At 32.0% G+C, this 21,116-nt stretch overlaps 4 protein-coding genes across 13 annotated transcripts; 2 read left to right on the forward strand and 2 right to left on the reverse strand.

Annotated features, from left to right (window-relative positions):
• The first annotated feature begins 871 nt into the window (after window positions 1-871).
• On the forward strand, window positions 872-2,489 carry LOC114878774 (exosome complex component RRP43-like). Its single transcript, XM_029192927.2, has 7 exons — window positions 872-954; window positions 1,257-1,293; window positions 1,358-1,495; window positions 1,603-1,897; window positions 1,984-2,104; window positions 2,183-2,286; window positions 2,365-2,489. The coding sequence occupies exons 1-7, from the start codon at window positions 938-940 to the stop codon at window positions 2,487-2,489; spliced, it is 837 nt and encodes a 278-aa protein (XP_029048760.2). The 5' UTR covers window positions 872-937.
• Window positions 2,490-2,566: 77 nt separating this feature from the next.
• Window positions 2,567-3,394, reverse strand: LOC114878770 (caltractin-like). The gene is made up of 2 exons (XM_029192922.2): window positions 3,354-3,394; window positions 2,567-3,278 (listed from the first exon to the last, which is right to left on the reverse strand). Exons 1-2 carry the CDS (start codon window positions 3,354-3,356, stop codon window positions 2,778-2,780), a joined length of 504 nt encoding a protein of 167 aa, XP_029048755.1. The 5' UTR covers window positions 3,357-3,394; the 3' UTR covers window positions 2,567-2,777.
• Window positions 3,395-4,030: 636 nt separating this feature from the next.
• LOC114878777 (phosphoglucomutase-2) lies at window positions 4,031-7,138 on the forward strand. Its single transcript, XM_029192941.2, has 10 exons — window positions 4,031-4,362; window positions 4,432-4,538; window positions 4,605-4,855; window positions 4,953-5,415; window positions 5,518-5,705; window positions 5,770-5,947; window positions 6,020-6,243; window positions 6,350-6,455; window positions 6,530-6,756; window positions 6,837-7,138. The coding sequence occupies exons 2-10, from the start codon at window positions 4,461-4,463 to the stop codon at window positions 6,937-6,939; spliced, it is 1,818 nt and encodes a 605-aa protein (XP_029048774.1). The 5' UTR covers window positions 4,031-4,362; window positions 4,432-4,460; the 3' UTR covers window positions 6,940-7,138.
• A 73-nt stretch (window positions 7,139-7,211) lies between these two features.
• On the reverse strand, window positions 7,212-14,206 carry LOC114878776 (MATH and LRR domain-containing protein PFE0570w). 10 transcript variants are annotated; one of them, XM_029192932.2, is made up of 10 exons: window positions 12,855-13,173; window positions 12,105-12,322; window positions 11,412-11,959; window positions 11,125-11,338; window positions 10,852-11,042; window positions 10,681-10,785; window positions 8,177-10,606; window positions 7,869-8,104; window positions 7,540-7,792; window positions 7,212-7,466 (listed from the first exon to the last, which is right to left on the reverse strand). In XM_029192932.2, exons 3-10 carry the CDS (start codon window positions 11,946-11,948, stop codon window positions 7,419-7,421), a joined length of 4,014 nt encoding a protein of 1,337 aa, XP_029048765.1. In that variant the 5' UTR covers window positions 11,949-11,959; window positions 12,105-12,322; window positions 12,855-13,173; the 3' UTR covers window positions 7,212-7,418. The 10 variants fall into 10 exon arrangements, with proteins under 10 accessions (XP_029048765.1, XP_029048764.1, XP_029048773.1 ...); XM_029192931.2 differs by having other exon boundaries at window positions 12,099-12,322; XM_029192940.2 differs by lacking the exon at window positions 12,855-13,173 and adding an exon at window positions 13,931-14,206 and having other exon boundaries at window positions 11,412-12,257.
• Window positions 14,207-21,116: the final 6,910 nt, after the last annotated feature.

The following is a 21,116-nucleotide window of genomic DNA, read 5'->3' on the forward strand; positions in this document are numbered from 1 at the left end:
AAATAGCGCCCCCTAGCGGCAAAAATTCGAACTAAAATTTCGATGTTGAATCAGCGCCCTCTGGTTTTCGAAAAAAGAACTAAATTTTGCTCAATTTTTGACCCTCTAGCGGCAAAAATGCGAACTAAAATTTCGATGTCGAATCAGCGCCCTCTGGTTTTGGAAAAAGGAACTAAATTTTGCTCAATTTTTGGCCCTCTAGCGGCGAAAATGTGAACTAAAATTTCGATGTCGAATCAGCGCCCTCTGGTTTTCGAAAAAAGAACTAAATTTTGGTCATTTTTTGGCCCCCTAGCGGCAAAAATTCGAACTAAAATTTCGATGTCGAATCAGCGCCCTCTGGTTTTCGAAAAAAGAACTAAATTTTGCTCAATTTTTGGCCCTCTAGCTGCAAAAATGCGAACTAAAATTTCGATGTCGAATCAGCGCCCTCTGGTTTTGGAAAAAGGAACTAAATTTTGCAAAATTTCTGGCGAAAAACTACTTACCTTTACTTACCTTTACTCGAAGCAGTCTTTGTAATATATTTATTATAAGGTTTGCAGGGATATAAGGGATGAAAGGGATGAAAGGGATGTAGGGATGAGAAGAATGTAGGGATGAAATGAATGTAGGGATGAAAAGAATGTAGGGATGAAATGAATGTAGGGATGAAATGAATGTAGGGATGAAATGAATGTAGGGATGAAAAGAATGTAGGGATGTAAGGGATATATGTATGAAAAGAATGGAGGGATGAATGGAATGCAGGGATGAAAGGAATGTTTAACACGCTATTATTCTTAAAAAGCCGCCATGAAATGTCGTATCTGCGCCACACCGCCGCGCGGCGGGCTAATGCTACTTGAATTATGATATATTTTTATGGCAGGCATTTTCCGTAGTGGACGCCGAGCGTGTTCGTATTGTATTTGCAAATACAGGAGACGTTTAAATTATGGATTCTCAATATAAGTCAGTATTTTTTACAGTAATGTATAAACTACATGATACATCTTTTTATTAATATAGTAATACGTGTATTTATTATTTATTTAACCGTACTATACTTATTACTATAAAATATAAAGTTGAAAGTTGATACCATACCTGCTTACAGTACTTCAACATAACCTTTTTAGTAATCATTTTAATATGATATTTAACATTAGATGATATTTTATATTTATAAATATATTTATAAATATAATTGTGAAGCATTTGAATAACCAAGTCTTTAATTTATTATTTATATTTAACTACAAATATAATTATAGGACTATTCATCCTGTAAAATATTTGCAGGACCACTTGGTAAGTGTATATATATTTGTAAATATTATATATTACAATTTATAAAATTACTGAAAGTTTCTAGGCACAAAATGTTCGACCAGATGGTAGACAGTTTTTAAGTTTTCGTTCAATTAGTGTTAACATTTCATCAATAACGCATGCTGATAGTTCAGCTATATTCAAAATTGGTAGTACAACAGTTGTATGTGGTATTAAAGCTGTAAGTATTTATTATTTAAAATGTTTGTTTATATTTCACATAGTTAATAATAGGCACAAAAATAAATATGAATGAAAATATTATAATAATTGTTCTTTTTACTTCAGGAATTAGCTACTCCTAGAACAGAATCTCCTGAATATGGATATATTGTACCAAATGTGGAACTTCATCCATTATGTTCTCCAAAATTTCGACCAGGACCACCAAGTGATCAAGCCCAAATTATTTCAAATTTGATAAATAATATATTAATAAATTCAGCAGCTATTGACTTGAAAGATCTTTGTATTTGTAAAGGTAAACTAGCATGGGTTTTATATTGTGATCTTCTATGTATTAATTATGATGGTTCAGCAATTGATGCTTGTGTGGGAGCTTTGACTGCTGCACTTAATACATGTAAGTTTCATATAATTATATTTTAAACAATACTTAAAAATATTAATATACTATTCAGCTAATGTATGTAATATTTTTATGTATAGTGACTTTACCAGAAGTGAATTACAATATTGAAACTGGAAATATTTCTATAAGTTCTGTGAAAAAAATAAAACTTCCAATAAAAGCATTACCAGTTTCTGTTACTTTTGCAATATTTGATAAGTAAGCCATATTATTTCATTTATGATTAAATATTAAAATAACAAATAAAACAGTATTATAAATAAATTACATCTTTAGTCAGTTACTAATTGCTGATCCTACTGATGAAGAAGAAAGTTTATCTTTGGGAAAATTAACAGTTGTATTGAATAAGGAAAAAATCTGTTGTATACATAAACCTGGTATGTAAAATGTTAGTTAAACTAAAATGTTTATAAATTTTTACGAAATTTTAACTAATGCATCATATTCTCATTTAGGAGGAATTCCAATTTCCCAAGATATGTTTCTGAAAAGTTTAACAAAATCTAAAAAAAGAGCAGAGTCGGTAAGATCATTAATTAATATTGCTATGGTATCAACCGAAGAAGAAATGAAAAAATGAAAAATTGTACCAAATTATAAAATGAGCAATAATAAAATAATGTACAAATATTTTATAATATTTAACGTTATATTTTATTTAATAAATTATGTATAAAAATAGCTTCTTCTTTATTGCATTAAGTTGTATGGTATAAAACTTTCAAGATTAATTACAGTGAAACAAAATTATAATATAATTATCAGAACAGGAAAGCTTCTGATTGCAAATAATTGAGATTTTTAAGATCTCTGGACGAATTACATGAAGATTAAAAGTAATCATTGCTGAGATAAAAGTCATGGAAAATTAATACAAACTAGTTTTTTTCATAATACGCAAAAATTCTTCTTGAGAAATTTCTCCATCACCATCTTTATCTGCTTCATCAATCATTTCTTGTAATTCTTCATCTGTAAGATTTTCACCTAATTCTCTAGCCACTCTTTTTAAATTTTTAAAAGATATTTTTCCTGTGTTATCATCATCAAATAGACGAAATGCTTTTAAAACTTCTTCCTTTGTATCCTTTTCTAGCATTTTTGTGGACATTAAGTTCAAAAATTCTTCAAATGACAAAGTACCAAGTCCATCTGGATCAACATCTGCTATTAATTTTTTTACTTCTTCTTTCTTTGGTTCAAATCCAAGGGCACGAATGGCCACTTTAAGTTCTTTGGTAGCAATTCTTCCAGTACCATCTGGATCAAATAAATCAAATGCTTCTTTTATATCATTTTTTTGTTCAGCAGTCAATTCCATTTTTGGTACACCCTTCTTTTTAATCAATTGTTTTTTAGAAGTAGAGGCCTAAAACAAGATTATTAATTTAAGTATATATATAATCTAATCAAAGTATTAATAAATACTAAATATAATACATACCATATTTAAAAAGTTTAATTAAATAATATCTACTATATTTTTGAAACTTTATATCTTTTGTTTAATTATAAATTTAAAAAAATATCAATGGTAATATAGCAAGTATGATATTTCATTTATAATCAAATTAACTTGCAATGATTAAGTATTACTGAAGTGGTTGTGGCACACTTTATTTCATGCTAAAAAACAATTTAATAAGATGTCAATTGTTATAAGGCATTGTCTGATAGTTGGTTGTTTATGTTTATTTAACATAATCATTAAACTTGAAGTTCAAGCCAGTGTATATGACCACGAGGGCAGAAGCAGATTGTAGAGGGGCATCAGAATCATAGTAGAAATTTCCTAACACATAACATCTATGGGTCGTATGTACATCTTAGTTTTGGGGTCCCTAATACCCCAAGATGATATTAGCTCGGTGCGCAGACTGCGCTATCGATGCACAGGGGTCTTTGATACCCCTAATACCCCAAATCATCGCTCATTGCTCCATCTATATAAAAGCGGCGCAAACTTTTAGTTAACTTACCGACTGCCGAAGGGCCGATTATCGACTGTCGGAAGTTCAGTCGATAAGTGGGTAATTTATTGAGTAGTTTCCGCCGCTTTTGTATAGATGGCGCAGTGGCCAACTTTAAAATTTGTCAAATAATTATTCTAATAATTTTTTGGTCTTGTTACAATAATAATTGTTCAGTTTTGTGCTGCTTTTGACTGATTTAAAATAAAAATAGAATCAAAGAGAATGAAAATTGTGTCATTTCAGATGTTAGTTTGGGGTGCGGTAAAAGAGTCACTGATAAAACAGGCACGATTATTATACTGACTGTGCTCTCTGCATGCATCTGTAGTCACTGACATACTTAGTTTGATTCAATTTGATTATTATGTCGTGTTTATATTAGAAAAATTATATTATTATATATGTTTATTTATCTGAAACTACATTTGGTATATTACACATTAAATTAACATCAATACTGAACTCAATATATGTTGTTAGGTATGTAATATATAATTAATCTCACTAATGTATTAAATATTTTATTTATAATTATTTGTTTTTTATTAGGTTAATTAATTGAAAAGGACATTTTCATCATGAATAGAAAAGTGTCTATTAATACTGGTAATACTGACTTGGATGATAAAATCAATGAGTGGTTACAGTGGAATAAGGTATTAATTTTTTAATTATATATAAAACGTATCTATAAATTAATGCTAATATTTGATGTATTATAGGGTCAAAATGCTGAACAGGAAATTGAAGAACTTATTCAAAATAGCAATAATGAAGTTTTGTCTAAATTATTTCTAAAAAGACTTGAATTTGGCACTGCTGGACTGAGAGGCCGTATGGGTCCAGGATATAGTCAAATGAATGATTTAGTTATAGTTCAAACTGGTCAAGGTTTATCAAAGTACATACTTGATACTAATGCAACTAAAAGGAGTGTCATAATAGGATATGATGGTCGTTATTATAGTAAAAGGTTGATAAGAATTTTTAATAACTGTAATGTAGTAATTATAGAATTTGTTTAAGAAATGTATTTATATACTATTAAAACTCCCATAACATCATTGCAGGTTTGCAGAACTAACTGCTGCAATTTTTGTGGCAAAAAATGTGAAAGTATACCTATTTTCAAAAGTTGTGCCAACTCCATTTATACCTTATGGTGTATTAAAATATAAGTGTGCAGCTGGAATAATGATCACAGCTTCTCACAATCCTAAGGATGATAATGGTTACAAAGTTTATTGGGAAAATGGTGCACAAATAATATCACCACATGATAAGAAGATTCAAAAATACATACTTGAAAATCTTGAACCAGCTGAATCCTCTTGGGATGTTATGAAAGTTTACACCAGTGATTTATATATAGATCCATGGAATGATATTATGCAGTCTTACTTTAGTGATCTGAAACAAAGTGTTTTGTATCCTGAAGTAAATAGAAATACAATACTAAAATTTGTTTATACTCCCATGCATGGTGTTGGATATGAATATATGACTGCAGCTTTTAATGCTGCAAATTTAAAGGTATTAGTATAATTTCGTAGTATTTTTGTAGTATAGTTAATTACAACTGAAAGTTGAACAATGTTCTATGTTAAAATTACAAATTATCTTAATTTATTACAGCCATTTATAGTAGTTGAAGAACAAAAATTACCAGATCCAGAATTTCCAACTGTCAAATTTCCAAATCCTGAAGAGGGGAAAAGTGCTTTAGATCTAAGTATACAAATAGCTAATAAAAATTCCTCCTCTATTATTCTTGCAAATGACCCTGATGCAGATAGATTAGCTTGTGCTATAAAAATGAAAAAGTGTGTATCTAAAATTTGTATTTCCATATATTAAATGTAACATGTTTTCATATTTTCTTTACAGTGGTGAATGGTACATTTTCTCTGGAAATGAATTGGGAGCACTGTTAGGTTGGTGGATGTTGCACAAGTATCAAGTGCAACATGTTGATACAGATTTTTCAAATATTTATATGTTGTCATCAACAGTCTCAAGTAAAATTTTGGTATCAATGGCTAAACAAGAAGGATTTAATTTTGAGGTATGTATGTTTAAAACAAAGTTTAGTTACTTTCATCATTTCTACTATTATATACTTTCTTTGGTTTAAAAGGAAACTTTAACAGGTTTTAAGTGGATGGGTAATAGGACTGTGGAATTGAAAAATGCAGGTAAAGAGGTTTTATTTGCATATGAGGAAGCCATTGGTTTCATGTGTAGTACAAATGTCCTTGATAAAGATGGTATAAGTGCTGGCATGCATTTAGCCGAATTAGCGACTTATCTTGAGACTATGGGATTTACTCTCCATGATAAGTTGAATGAAATATACATTCAGTATGTCTTACAATTTATCTATATTAAATAGAAATAAACTGATAATCCATATTTTTGTTCCTTTTAAGTGTATACTCAAATCAAAAAATGTATACATTTATTTTAGATATGGATATCATATTTCTAAGAATTCATATTGGATCTGTTATGAACCAGATGTAATTAAAAAGATATTTGAAAGATTACGAACATACTCTGGGAAATCAAATACAGTAAGAACTTTGCATATAACAATATGTATTTATAAAGAATTTTAATTACTATTTAAACTTCAACTTTTCTTAAGTATCCAGTAGATATTCTCAAGGGGAAATATACCATAACGGGTGTTCGTGATCTAACAACTGGATATGATAATACACAACCAGAAAAGAAGGCAGTTTTACCAGTTTCAAAATCTAGTCAAATGATAACATTTACATTTAACAATGGTTTAGTAGTAACATTGAGAACCAGTGGTACTGAACCTAAAATTAAGTACTACAGTGAATTATGTACGCGCTCAACAGAAAAGTAAGTGTTTTATATTTTTAGTAAAAATAATGTAAATTTGGCTATAAAACATTAGAGTTATTTTATGTAATTATTTTTAGAGATACCGAAGTACTAAGGAACACACTTGATGAAATGGTATCAGCTATTGTAACAGAATTTCTTCAACCTGAAATAAATTGTCTTTTACCACGTACAAGTTAAATAATATTATTAAATAAATATTCTTGGCTATCTGGAATTATAATAGCAGTCAATAAACAAAAAGTTACTGTTTTAAATTTATTACAATGGAACTGTTAGAATATGTAAACATAGATATTCACCTTTACACTTTTTTATTTTTCCATGTAACATGAGTATAATGAAATAAATATTTAAAGAATAAACTTCTTATCAATAATATGTTGTTTCATCAAACATAGTCAGACAGTTTTCTATAAGATGTCCATTAGCTATAAATAAGAAGGTCCGAGTTCAGAAGTATTTTTTTATTCATTTCATCATAAAAAATCATACACAATATATTAATAGTGTTTATAACATTCGTAATAGTTAAAAGTTATATTTAATTTGATCAATTTCATAATTGTATTTCTTTTTTCCTAAATTCATTAATAATTTTAACAATATATTAACGTCACTTTTCAATAATGTTTTTTTAATATACATGCATATGGAAATCAGCTTTTTTTAATGTGTTTTGTTTCTTTAAAATAAAATGTAATACACTGAAAGAATTATAATTAAATTACATTAAAATATTTAAGAAATTATATTTTATTTCAAAAAAAGAAATATTACCTGCTCATCCAAGAAATCCATGACAGTATTTACTTTACATTTGAAACCTTCTGCTTTCAATAAAGAATGTACAGATTCTATACACAATGGTTCGTAAGCCAAAATTTTATTATGTAGTTCTTTATCAGTATTAATTAATTTCAAAAGTATGTTTTTAATATTTTTTGTATTATCGACTGAAGTCATAGATTCAGGTTCATCAAATTGTTTTTCTTCATCAATAATAGTAATCGGTGACTGGTTATTTGTAATACTACAAAATTGCGAGATTTATAACTTAAATTTGCAAGGATATAATTTACAGACACAAACGCGGAAAAAGAACATACCTGTCTTGTGAAAGTGGTGCTTCGCATTCATTATCGTTAATGCAATTAATATAATTTTTATCATAACTCATTCTTTTCGCTGGCGGTTCTTCATCTTCACTACTTATAGTTGTAAATTCCGATTCTATATTCGAGACTGCATTAATTATAGGATGTAACTCATTATAAATATATGTTAATAATTTCACCGCTCTTTCCCGTTTTTGGATTTTTAATCCATACTTGTCTAATTGCGCCTAGAATTAAATTCTTACAATATAAATTTAACTAGGTATTATGTTATACAATAATATAAATTAATAACATACATGCAATTCTGGTGTCTTCATGTTGCCATAATCTGGAGGAGGAGTAACATTATCTCTAATAATTACTGGTGACTTAACTGTTCTTAACATTTGGCTTTGACATTTACATTGAGATTTCTTTGAACTATTATTATTTACAACCCTTTCTTTATTAATATTTATATTTGTTTCAGAAACAGACTTTCTCTGAAATTTTCTATTATTTTGTTTTCTGATTGAGGATTTTTCATTAGATGTAGTCAGTTCAATATTGTCATTACTTGTAATTTCTTTATTTATATTGCAACTTTGAAGAGAATCGCGTTTATTTAACTGATTTATTTCTTTAATATTAGGTAAAGAAATGCTTATGCTATTATCATCATCATCATTAACATGAACACTTACCAAATGAATATCATTTTCAAAATTATCATTATTAGTAGATTTCTCGGAATTTGAAATGTCTTTATTTTCTTGACATTTATACAAATTTGAAACATCAAAATCTAATCCTGGGCTAGAAGATATTGATATAGGAGACATCCGAGGATTGTTGTTAGTATTTGGCTGTGTTGACGATGTCTGTAAATTTTTTCCTATTACTTCCATATCTATATTATTTTCTGATTCATTATTTCTTAGTTTACTTAAGTTACTAGTTCTTTGACTTTTTCTACTACTTATTGGTGATGTAGCATTGACAGAACAGTCATTTCTATCTTCATCATCAAAACTAGAATTCAGTTGTGTTCTTTCAGTTTGAGTTTCATATTCTTTTACTGGATTTATTTTAATTTCAGAATTCCCATTTATGTTTGAAAGTAAAGTAGTATCATTACCCCTATTATTTGTTTTTTCTAGTACGTACTTTTTTATATAATCTCGATATTTTAGTATGCTATTATTTCCATGTTCTTCTTTATATTTTGAATACATAGACATTTCATCTTCATTTGTATCAACATTCAAAAGAATGCTATCTCGGCTTTCATTAAATTTTGATATGGAGGATGCTTCTATAGTTGTGTTATGTACTTCACTTTGAATGTCTGTTTCTTCATTATTAATATTTTTATTCACTAAGTTATTCTTTGCATTTTTTTCTGTACAATTTTCTACATTGCATTCTATCGATTGTGTGGATTCAAAATCAGAACATATACTAGCATTACTTTTGTTGTGCATCATGATTGTATTTAATTTCGGGCTTATATAATTGTCAAATATGTTTAAAACATTTCGTCTTTTTTTTCCTGTTTCTTCAACAACAGTGTTTCCACAAAATACTGTACACTGAATAGTACTGTCATTATTTCTTACATTAAACGGATTTCTATCTGGTTTAGGATTAATTAATAAATTTGAAGTTTCAGAATCGGAATCAACATCTGAGTTTGCATTTTCTTTTCGAAATTGTTCAATAAATAAACTAAGATTACTTTTAAGAGTTTTTCTTTTTAACTGACTCGAATGTGATGAATTGGAAACTGAATTTATGGTTTCTTCAATGTTCTTAGAACAGATGGTAGAATCAGCTCTACTGACTCTTATTTCATCAACGGAATGAAACGTATTAAATTCTTGACTGTTTTCTGGGTCATCAATGTCCATAACATCATCACTACGCTTTATTTTATTCCGTGATATTGTATCATTAATATCGTCAAACATATCAGGAGACATACTACAATACCTGCTAGTATTTACATTATTTAAATAAACATTTTGAGATAATTTTTCTGGATGTATATTCTCCTTTAATTCGTGTGATGTAAATTCCTGATTTGTATCGGAGATTAAATTTTCTAGACTACTATTACTTAAGTTTAAATTATTTTCTTCGCCAGTAGTTGTTTGTTTTTCACATTCAATGTTATTTTCATTGTGGATTTGATTTTTTACTTGTTTAATTTCAGTTTCTTTTATTTCTAAATAATCAAACAATTGTTTTACTTTATACTTTCTTGCTAAGTTTCTCAAAGATGAGAAACTTATCAACTCTTCACAAACATTAAAATACTTTTGAATAATTCCACAGTAAATAAATTCCAAAAATGCTAAAGCAATGTTATAAGGTACATCTACCCAGCTAATTTGTTCTTTAATTTCAGGAAACAATGAAGAATTATTAGGTGTAATATCAAGTAGAATATTTGAACAGTGTACATAGAAAACTAATTTATGTGCCCAAATATGTTTGTTGCCATTAACAAATATTATTAAATCACTCGCAGAACTATCGTTTAATGCATTCCCCCAATTCATTACTAAAGTATTAACGAATTGTTTATTTTGACATTTTTCACATTTTTCATTTATAAGACATAATTCTCTATGAGATGATTCATCAAACATTTCTTTATTGTTAGAAACATTTATTTTAGATTGATTTAAGTTTGTATCCTCTAAGTTGCATGTATTTACAAATTGTAAAGTAGTTTTATTTTCCTGCAGATACAGTTTAAATAAAATTTACAAACTTTCTAAGAGATTATGTTTATTGTATTTGACATCTTACTTACCATTTCTACTTGGATTTCTTCTGGAATGATATATTCTGAAAGATTTGACACATAAAAACACTCCTGATTTGATGATAAACTTGCTTTATTCCACAGTTGCTTCTCCTTAAAATAAATAAATAAAAATAATGTTAATGTTTTATAATAAATAATAATAAAAAGTATTCATACCTTGTATAAAAGCTTTTTAAGCAACTGGCTTTTTAAAGTAACTTCTTTCCCAATTTCTGGATTATATATGATTTTTTCATTTTGAGTAACTAGTTCATCTTCCATTAAAATTTCTGAAATTTTTTCTGTTAAGATACGATTTCGCTCTTCTTGAGATCTTGTTTGCAAAAGAGTTGTTTGACTGATTCTCCCTAATGAAAAACGTATCATATTAAAAATACTAATTCAATTTTGATCTAAAATAAGAATATGAACGTTTTAACATGATCATACTTTTTTTACTTTTTACCAGCAATGGAGGTTTACTACTTGCAAATCCAAATCTTTCTAAGGGCTCCTCATAAATTGGTTCAACTATTCCTGATATAAATTGCTCTGAGGTCTTAGAGAATCCCTCAATTTCGTCAATTTCATTTAATTCCTCTACTTCTTGAAGAGATTTTGACAATGCTAATGCAAGTTGAAGGTCAGAATCTTCATGTGCATTCTATATAAAAGTATCATTCTTAATTTTAAATTTATAAGATATTAAAATAAAATATTTAATTGGAGAAACATACTACTTTACGTGATACTACTTTCTTTTTTTCTTGTACTATAGGTGCAGCAAGTAAACCTAATGATTTCCTTTCATTTTCCTGACGTTTTTGGAGTTCTATAGCATCTAATAATTTTTTTGTAGAAATATTATTTTTGTAGGCACAGATTTTCATATGTAATGCTTGAGAGTTAAGATCTTTAAATATTTTAAAACATAATGGACATACAAGAGCTGCTTTCACATTAGTAGTATCACTTTTATTGTCAGAACTATTTTCAGATTTAAAAAATGACGATTCTATCGAAGGCTGGGACTGTTTTAAATTTCCCTTTTTCTCTTTCTCTGAATGTTGTTTAAATTTTGTGTCTTTATGATTTTTCGCAGAGCCCTTAAGCTTCACAATGGTCATCTTTTTTCTTACATTATGATCATACAATTCATTTAATCTTGATTTATGACCTTTTGATTCTGGACTTTTAAAATCTAATATACTATCATCTTCAGTTTCAACAAATTTATTACATGAATTTTTATTATTTAAAGGTTCTTTATCCATTTTATCTTTACCTGAAGCATATGTATTGAATTTTTATCTTTTTAAATAAAGATATATAATGTTGCATATAATGTTCTTCAATGAATAACTTTGTTCAATGCATTTAGCATCTTAACAAATTTATTTTTTAAATTTATTACAATTATTTACAATTACTATTTGTTTCAGATATTGTTGGAGATGATACTTAAGAGTTTTCTTTTTCTGCTTCCTTTTGACGTTGTCTATGAAGAACTTTTGAAGCAATAGGCTGAAGGTTTGAATTTAGCCAAGATTGTTTTGCCATCCGTTCTTCAGCAATAAGTTTTTCTGTGTTAACGAAATCAATTTCATTAAGCTCATCAATAAATTTCTTTTTCTTGGAAAGACAGTAGCTGCAATGTAATACATGTTTTGATTAACAAGATTTTTGTATATGTACAGTCAACTTTCTAGACAATTCTTTTAAAAAAACATTAAAAAACCATAAAATTGGTTATTTCATTACATACTATTGATCTTACAACTTTCAACACCTTTTATATGATAATATTAATTTACTAATAACCAATAATTATATACACTACTACATCATATATTTTATTGAGTGTTGTCTGATATGGGTTCCATGCATATTAGGTTAGGTTAGGTTAGGTTATATGTGATTGAAACAATTTTTAGTTGAGTGTTTGATATATTACATTGATGATTTTATAAGACAAATATTATATTTACTTACATAATACACCAAAATTTCCTTTAAAAATGTATTTCAATCACATATAACCTAACCTAACCTAACCTAATATGCATGGAACCCATATCAAACAACATCATTTTATTTATTAAATAGAATATTTCTAATATGTAATGAAACTCTGATATATGAATAATAAACTATTCTGAATATTCCATAGACGTATTTACCCTGCATAAAGTAAGATTCCAAAAGGGATGAGAATTTTTGAAAAGTTTATTATTATGGTAACTGTACCAGCAGGTGTTCCACGAAGACTACGGACTGTTCTTTCTTTAAAAACCAATGGCTCGTACATTATATATATGTAATGTTAATATTATAAAATTTGTATAATAATATACGATATTTTTATTATGCACGCTATTCTTATAACAAACAATGCTGCCACAATAAAACATAAATGTTACATAATTTATACCGCAGTTCACCAGAGTTCATAACTGCGACGCGCAGGTTGGAAGATGGTGGGGGAACGCAGCGAGCTCTCTGCTAATCGCTTTCCACTTCGTTTGGAGTATCGCCAATCAGGGCGAAGATGCGCACTGGAGATGCGTGAAGAACGAAAACTGGTCTTTTCGCAGTTATGGACTCTGGTGAACTGCGGTATAGAATCAAAAATATATATAATTATTGGCAATTCTTTTTTGGCTTTATTTTATACGATTTGAGAACATAAGATATAATTTACATATGAAATCAATGTTGTGTATGCATGTGTGTGGACGAGAACATATTAGAAGAATAAGATCGTAAAGAGTAAATAAGAAAGTGTGTTCTTTGTGAGAAGAACGAATTACTTGATTGAATGTGAGAATGAAAAGAAGCGAACCAAGGAAGAAAGAAAAAAAGAAAAAGAAGAATAAATTGAGGGCTCGCGTTCTTCATATCTTCCTATTTCCCTTTCCTACTCCCAATTGCCAAGAAAAAAAAAACATTTTTAGATCAATGGATGTTGTCAATGTATGCGCCCAGTTAGATCCGCAATTCGTTTTGTTAAAAAGAATCGATCACCAATTGATATGAATCGATGAGAAGACTCACCGTGAGAAAACACAAGACTTGGAGAAAAGAAACGCTGATGCAGCTTGGCCATAATTATTAATAATGCTTAACAAATCGTCGATAATAATAACTTAACGATCATTTTGTCATTGGTATCAGCATTGCGGACACTTAGACGTCAGGGAACTCGATGTTTCGAAATCAAATTATACGATCGAACAAATATATTGCATATCTGTACCTATGTTCCTTAACCAGAGGGGTGTACGGGCCTCTATTCCTAATTTATCATTTTTCTTTTAAAATAACATGTTTCAATGCAAATTAGTCATATAATAAAAAAAGTAATTAATTTCAAAGTTATATTCATCAGCAATCAAAAAGCTGACTCGAAAAAATTTATGTTACTACTTTATCTTCGCGAATCGTAGCGTTCAGCTCGGTATCGTTTTCTAAAAATTATCATTTGATAAATGTTTAGACGGCGATACCGATTACCAGGTCACACCACGTGGAGGTGGCTACGATTGTGACCCACCCTAACACCTAGTCCCAACCTCCCACCATAACAAGGACCTCGCCTATCAAGCTGTTGCCAACGAGATAACCGAGTATAGACTCTAATTAGCCCGTAGGCTCGCGTAATGGAGGATAGACTTACGGTCACGCCGATCCCCCACATCGATCTTCGCATCGATCAATTACAATTTCATTCGTTTTCAAAGTTGGCAGCTTAGTATCGTAAAGCGACAATTACACTTCTCTTAACATGCTGAGATATGTAAATGTTTCCTCGGATAGACAGCCGCATCACAATTTGGGCAGCAAATTCTTTACCACAATACCGATAAAAAATTTGCATCATACCTCCATACTAGTCCATACACATAACCCGTTCATAAACATACTGCATGCACATACTCATCTCCTCACATACTTTCATTTTTAACTCGCTTACAAAAACAAATGAATTCTTCGATGATCCCTCGATGATGTTTTAAATTAACTTAAAAATAATTACAAGGACCCTATGCCGAGATATGTAATTGTTTCCTCGGATAGACAGCCGCATCATAATTTGGGCAGCAAATTCTTTATCACAATACTGATAAAGAATTTGCACCATACCTCTACACACATAACTCGTTCATAAACATACTGCATGCACATACTCATCTCCTCGCATACTTTCGCTCTTAACTCGCTTACAGTATTTTAAAATCAACTTAAAAGTAACTTAAAACAAATGAATTCTTCAATGATCCCTCGATGATGTCTTAAATTACCTTGAAAATAATTACAAGGACCCTACGGTACTTACTATTCTAATGTTATACTCGTCATAATCAAAAGTGAAAAGGAAAGGAAAATCAAAAAAGAAAGAAAACACAAAAGGCGAGCAAAGCAAAAGAAAATTCCCTTTTATTCGAAAGTATCCACCGGTGCACGTACTCGCCTACGTAACAACACTTCAACAATAAAATGCTGTAACAGAAAATATGATTATTAACAACATAATCTCAGTAACAATTGAAACGGTAGAATATGAAAACAGAAAACATAATTACCATTGCAACCTCGGAGCTGTTTAATAAAAGAAACGAGAATACGAATGTATGATATGAGAGGATAAGATAATACATATGAAATCGATAAGAAAAGAATAATTTCCTGAAATAAAATAGTGAATCCCCTAAAAATATAAAACCCCCCAAAACAGACAACATAAAATAAAAATTTTAACAACAAAATTCTGAAAGAGAAAATATAATTAACACCACAATTTCAATTACAATTGAAACTGAAAATGCCGAGAATAGAAACAAAATTGCAATAAAATTTCAAATTCAATATGTTCTCGACGGTACTTTTCATACCGGTCAAGGAAAAAAAAAGAGAAGAACAAATTAGCGAGCATAGTGACAGAATGACTGTCCATCCGAAGATGGAGAGCCATTAGTAGTTCCCCTCTTCTGGGCAAATTTTACCGGGGCTCTTCAGCACATGGCCACTTCTTTCTTCGGCAATAGCCTCACAAAAATCACTCGCGAAAATTTTACGCTTGCTCAGGCATTCATAAAAACGAAACACGTAAACGAGCAACAATTCTCTGAATCGCTACTCGCATACGTGCATAATTTTTACAAATGTCCAAGCACAAAATAATTTTAATTTCACTTCACTTCAGTTTCACTTTCACTTTTATATTTCATTTTTGTAATCGGGTCTAGTACCACGACTACGACCTACAAACTAAGGCTTGGCCTTGAAAAAATCAAGAGAGAATGCTAAATTAATTAATTAATCAACTAATTAATTTGCATTTTCATTTATCCTCTCGATTTTTTAATTTCCAACCCCAGATACAAGCTTCTCACGTATTAGAGGAGGATACGAAGAGAAACATGAAAGCTTGCTCTGGCCCTGCCTACTTATAAACTAATCTCAATCATACCAGAAGTAAACTACCTGCCTACCTATTGCTATATTTAAAAAAGGGCAAAACCAATCTCACAAAAATTCACTCCACGATTCTCACACAACCACCCGGGTGCAAAAATGCCTACACCTAGGGAGAACGTCCCGGGACGCCTCCGTCACCCGAGTTCAATTCTACATTCACACTCTAATAAGTTCATACCTTTTTGCTGAAATCGACTGACAAATGATAGTGAACATTATGTTAAAGTAACACATTTAATTTTCGTATTCTATTGAATTATCTAATGTAAAAATTTTTCAATTTATTCTTGATAAGTATTTTGTAATGTTATAGTAAGTTAAGATTGTTAATAAACGATACAAATCCCACATCCTAACCACACACACACATGTGGAACTTGTATCGTGGTTCACTATTGGTTCACTACTTTTATCAGTCGCCAAAATGTATTACACTTAAAACTAAACTTTGTCCACCGCCCTCCACCCACGCGAGTACATCTAAGTACCCGAATGAGCTTTGGGCATAAAAATGAACAAGGCCAAAGGTATTTTCACCTACCAGTTTTCTTCATGTGTGCTGAAATGCCTAAGCTAAAATGTATGATTAGGAAAAACTAAAGATGATATTTTCACTTTATTAAAAGTAAGAATATCAGCGAAATTTCACAGCTCTGATTTAGTATATGGACTGGTCCCCCCAAGGGGGTGGAGTATATAGTCGGATAGCTTGGAGGATGACCGCGAAAGTAAGACAGAGTGATTGGGGCTAAAAGGAAATGCGTAACGCGGTGTGAGGTTATTTTTTCAGATGAGTAATTAAAATAGAAAATCCTGATCTAAAAACATGACTAGTACATAAACATCGAACGGGCTAATATTTCACTATACTGGGGTATGCGGGTGGATAAATGATTATGTGATAGAGTTCGTGAGGCTGAAGTGTGAATGATGAATGTTTAGAGTCGAGAATCGTGAACGTGACAGAATGAAGTTGAAGTATGAACGAAGAGCTTTCTACAATGCTTGAAGAGCAAATACTGAAAAGCAAAATAGAGCAAGTATGACGCTAACATGGTGCACTTCTAATATAGGGCTGGCAAGGGAGGTTCTTAGGCCCCCTGAACTTGCGTTCGACGCTACCACCACCCACCCCGCCTAGGATAGGATGCACCCCTTCGCTAAGAGCGCTACCCGCCCGTCCAACACGTTGCATCCAACGTGTCAGATTGACGGACGCCCATAGTATAGACAAAAGGCTGCAGTTTACAATATGTAACATATGGTCGTGCGCCACATTCTAAAGCTGCGCCTGAAAAGGCCTAGTAATGCATGGTTTTATCTCCCATGAGATGGTTTCACGGTCTTATGCCGCGGAATCCTTGTAACTAATTTGATTAATTAAATAAAACATTGTGTTTAAAAACCAAAAGGATTCCCACCCTATACTCGTAAGTGCATCGTCATATTTACTCTCGCGTTATCTTTCGCAACACTAATTAAAATAGAAAATACTGATCTAGCAACATGACTAAAGGGGAGCTTTAAATTATGCTTGAAGAGCAAATATTGAAAAGCAAAATTAAGCAAATATGACTCCACATGCGTCCACTGCTAATATCAGCTGGCAACGAAGGTTCTTAGGCCCCCTAGTTCATACGCCAGACGCTACATACCACCCATCCCGCCTGTTTAAGGCACCTGGCCGTAATGGCACCTGGCCATTAAGGCAGGATGCACCCCTTCGCTAATAGCGCTACCCACCCATCGAACACGTTGCATCCAACGTGTCCGAGTGGTGGACGCTAATAGTATAGGCAAAAGGACTTTAAGACAGCTTAGCGTATGGAATGCGACATACTTAAATGTCCCGTACTCTATGGCTGTGCCTGCAAAGGCCTAGTAATGCATGGTTTTATCTCCCATGAGGTGGTGTTCACGGTCTTATGCCGCGGAATCCTTGTAACTAATTTTATCACATAAAAACCAAAAGGATTCCCACCGAATACTAGTCAGTGTATAGTCATATTTACTCTCGCGTTGGAAATTTTTCGCAACACTAATTAAAATAGAAAATCCTAATCTAGAAACATGTCTGGTACATTAATATCTAACGGGGTAATATTTCACTACACAAAGGTATGCAGGTGGATAAATGGTTATGAGACAGAGTTCGTGAGGTCGAGAACCGTGAACGTGACAGAATGAATTTCAAGTTCGAAAAGGGAACTTTATACAATGCTTGAAGAGCAAATACTGAAAAGAAAAATTGAGCAACTATGACACTAACATGGTGCACTGCTAATATCAGCTGGCAACGGAGGTTCTTAGGCCCCCTGAACTTGCGCTCGACGCTACATACCACCCACCCCGCCTGGACGTCGTAACGCCAGGACAGGATGCACCCCTTCGCTAAGAGCGCTACCCGCCCGTCCAACACGTTGCATCCAACGGTGTCAGATTGACGGACGCCCATAGTATAGACAAAAGGACTACAGTTTAGAATATGGTAACATATTTTCATATGTTCCGTATCCTAAAGCTGCGCCTGCAAAGGCCTAGTAATGCATGGGTTTGTCTCCCATGAGATGGTGTTTCACGGTCTTATGCCGCGGAATCCTTGTAACTAATTTGATTAAATAAATAAAATATTCGATTGAGTTTAAAAACCAAAAGGATTCCCACCGAATACTAGTCAGTGCATTGTCATATTTACTCTCGCGTTGGAAATTTTTCGTAACACTAATTAAAATAGAAAATCCCGATCTAAAAACATGACTAGTACATAAACATCTAACGGGCTAATATTTCACTATACCAGGGTATGCGGGTGGATAAATGATTATGTGATGGAGTTCGTGAGGCTGAAGTGTGAATGATGAGTGTTTATGGTCGAGAACCGTGAACGTGACAGAATGAATTTCAAGTACGAAAGAAGAGCTAATACTGAAAAGCAAAATAGAGCAACTATGACGCAAAAATGGTGCACTTCTAATATCAGCTGGCGACGGAGGTTCTTAGGCCCCCTGAACTTACGCTCGACGCTACATACCACCCACCCCGCCTAGAACAGGGTGCACCCCTTCGCTAAGAGCGCTACCCGCCCGTCCAACACGTTGCATCCAACGGTGTCAGATTGACGGACGCCCATAGTATAGACAAAAGGCTGCAGTTTATCAAATGGAAGATTTGGTACTCCGCCACATTCTAAAGCTGCGCCTGCAAAGGCCTAGTAATGCATGGTTTTATCTCCCATGAGATGGTGTTCACGGTCTTATGCCGCGGAATCCTTGTATATAATTTGATTAATTAAATAAAACATTGAGTTTAAAAAGCAAAAGGATTCCCACCGAATACTAGTAAGTGCATCGTCATAGTTACTCTCGCGCTGGAAATTTTTCGCAACACTAATTAAAATAGAAAATCCTGATCTAGCAACATGACTAAAGGGGAGCTTTAAATTATGCTTGAAGAGCAAATATTGAAAAGCAAAATTGAGCAAATATGACTCAAACATACGTCCACTGCTAATATCAGCTGGCAACGAAGGTTCTTAGGCCCCCTAGTTCATACGCCAGACGCTACATACCACCCACCCCGCCTGGACGTCGTAACGCCAGGACAGGATGCACCCCTTCGCTAAGAGCGCTACCCGCCCGTCCAACACGTTGCATCCAACGGTGTCAGATTGACGGACGCCCCTAGTATAGACAAAAGGACTACAGTTTAGAATATGGTAACATATTTTCATATGTTCCGTACTCTAAAGCTGCGCCTGCAAAGGCCTAGTAATGCATGGGTTTATCTCCCATGAGATGGTGTTTCACGGTCTTATGCCGCGGAATCCTTGTAACTAATTTGATTAAATAAATAAAATATTGGTTTGAGTTTAAAAACCAAAAGGATTCCCACCGAATACTAGTCAGTGTATAGTCATATTTACTCTCGCGTTGGAAATTTTTCGCAACACTAATTAAAATAAAAAATCCTGATTTAGAAACATGACTGGTACATTAATATCTAACGGGGTAATATTTCACTACACAAAGGTATGCAGATGGATAAATGATTATGTGATAGAGTTCGTGAGGCTGAAGTGCGAATGATGAGTGTTTAGGGTCGAGAACCGTCAACGAGACAGAATGAATTTCAAGTTCGAAAGGGGAACTTTATACAATGCTTGAAAAGCAAGTACCGACCCCCCTGGGGGCCAGCCCATATACTAATCTGATGCCAATTTCACGAGTAAAATTGGAATAACGTTTCAATTTCAAGAGCGATTTCGTTATCAAAGTAAGTAGTTATAATAATTAATAGTATTCATGCTTATTACTTTGATATTGAAATCCGCTCATCGCGAAATAAATTCTTGTACATATAAAAAAGAAAGTGTATTGTGAAGTCGGAGGGTCATCCGACTTCTCTACATTTTTAAACTCGAAATCTATATATGTAAATATGTACAAGAAAACCCTATCCTGAGCTAAGGCATAAAATACACAAAAAACCAATTTGCACGATTATCATTGTATAAAATAATACAGTGATATTCGTGGGTCACTATGCTCGCTCAAAAAAAAAAAATTACAACCAATTCCCGTGTCGCTACGGACCATTCGTCCTACGACATGATGGGAACCGGAGGTACTTTAAAGCATGCGACTCACCGATCGTTGACTTGCACCACTGCACTCGCCACGCATCTTACAATTAGATTGATCCATAATTGATCCATAGCTCGACTGTTGGCTCGTCAAAAAAACGGTATCCCCACTGGCAAAGCACTCATCTGAAAGCATAAAAATCACGATTCTTGAACGATATATGTTTTCTCTCAATTTGTTGTATTTATATGCTAATACATAGGATAATTCAAAAATATGCATGCAAAACTATATGGGAATAACTACACCATAAAACATGGTAAAACACATGCAAATACATCCCAAAACACATGAAGATCAAAACCATAGAACACCATAAAA

Source organism: Osmia bicornis, chromosome 13, assembly GCF_907164935.1.
Source record: "Osmia bicornis bicornis chromosome 13, iOsmBic2.1, whole genome shotgun sequence".
In the NCBI taxonomy this organism is placed as follows: Eukaryota; Metazoa; Arthropoda; class Insecta; order Hymenoptera; family Megachilidae; genus Osmia; species Osmia bicornis.

Excerpts from the sequence above, each read along its gene's own strand:
- LOC114878777 (XM_029192941.2), top strand. The coding sequence starts at position 4,461 with ATGAATAGAAAAGTGTCTATTAATACTGGTAATACTGACTTGGATGAT. Across the intron at positions 5,416-5,517 it reads TTAATGCTGCAAATTTAAAG|CCATTTATAGTAGTTGAAGA; the intron begins GTATTAGTATAA and ends AATTTATTACAG. Across the intron at positions 5,706-5,769 it reads TGTGCTATAAAAATGAAAAA|TGGTGAATGGTACATTTTCT; the intron begins GTGTGTATCTAA and ends TTTTCTTTACAG.
- LOC114878776 (XM_029192940.2), bottom strand. The coding sequence starts at position 11,948 with ATGGATAAAGAACCTTTAAATAATAAAAATTCATGTAATAAATTTGTT. Across the intron at positions 10,786-10,851 it reads TTAAAAAGCTTTTATACAAG|GAGAAGCAACTGTGGAATAA; the intron begins GTATGAATACTT and ends ATTTATTTTAAG. Across the intron at positions 8,105-8,176 it reads TGAAGACACCAGAATTGCAT|GCGCAATTAGACAAGTATGG; the intron begins GTATGTTATTAA and ends ATTTAATTCTAG.
- LOC114878774 (XM_029192927.2), top strand. Across the intron at positions 1,294-1,357 it reads AATATTTGCAGGACCACTTG|GCACAAAATGTTCGACCAGA; the intron begins GTAAGTGTATAT and ends GAAAGTTTCTAG. Across the intron at positions 1,496-1,602 it reads TTGTATGTGGTATTAAAGCT|GAATTAGCTACTCCTAGAAC; the intron begins GTAAGTATTTAT and ends TTTTTACTTCAG.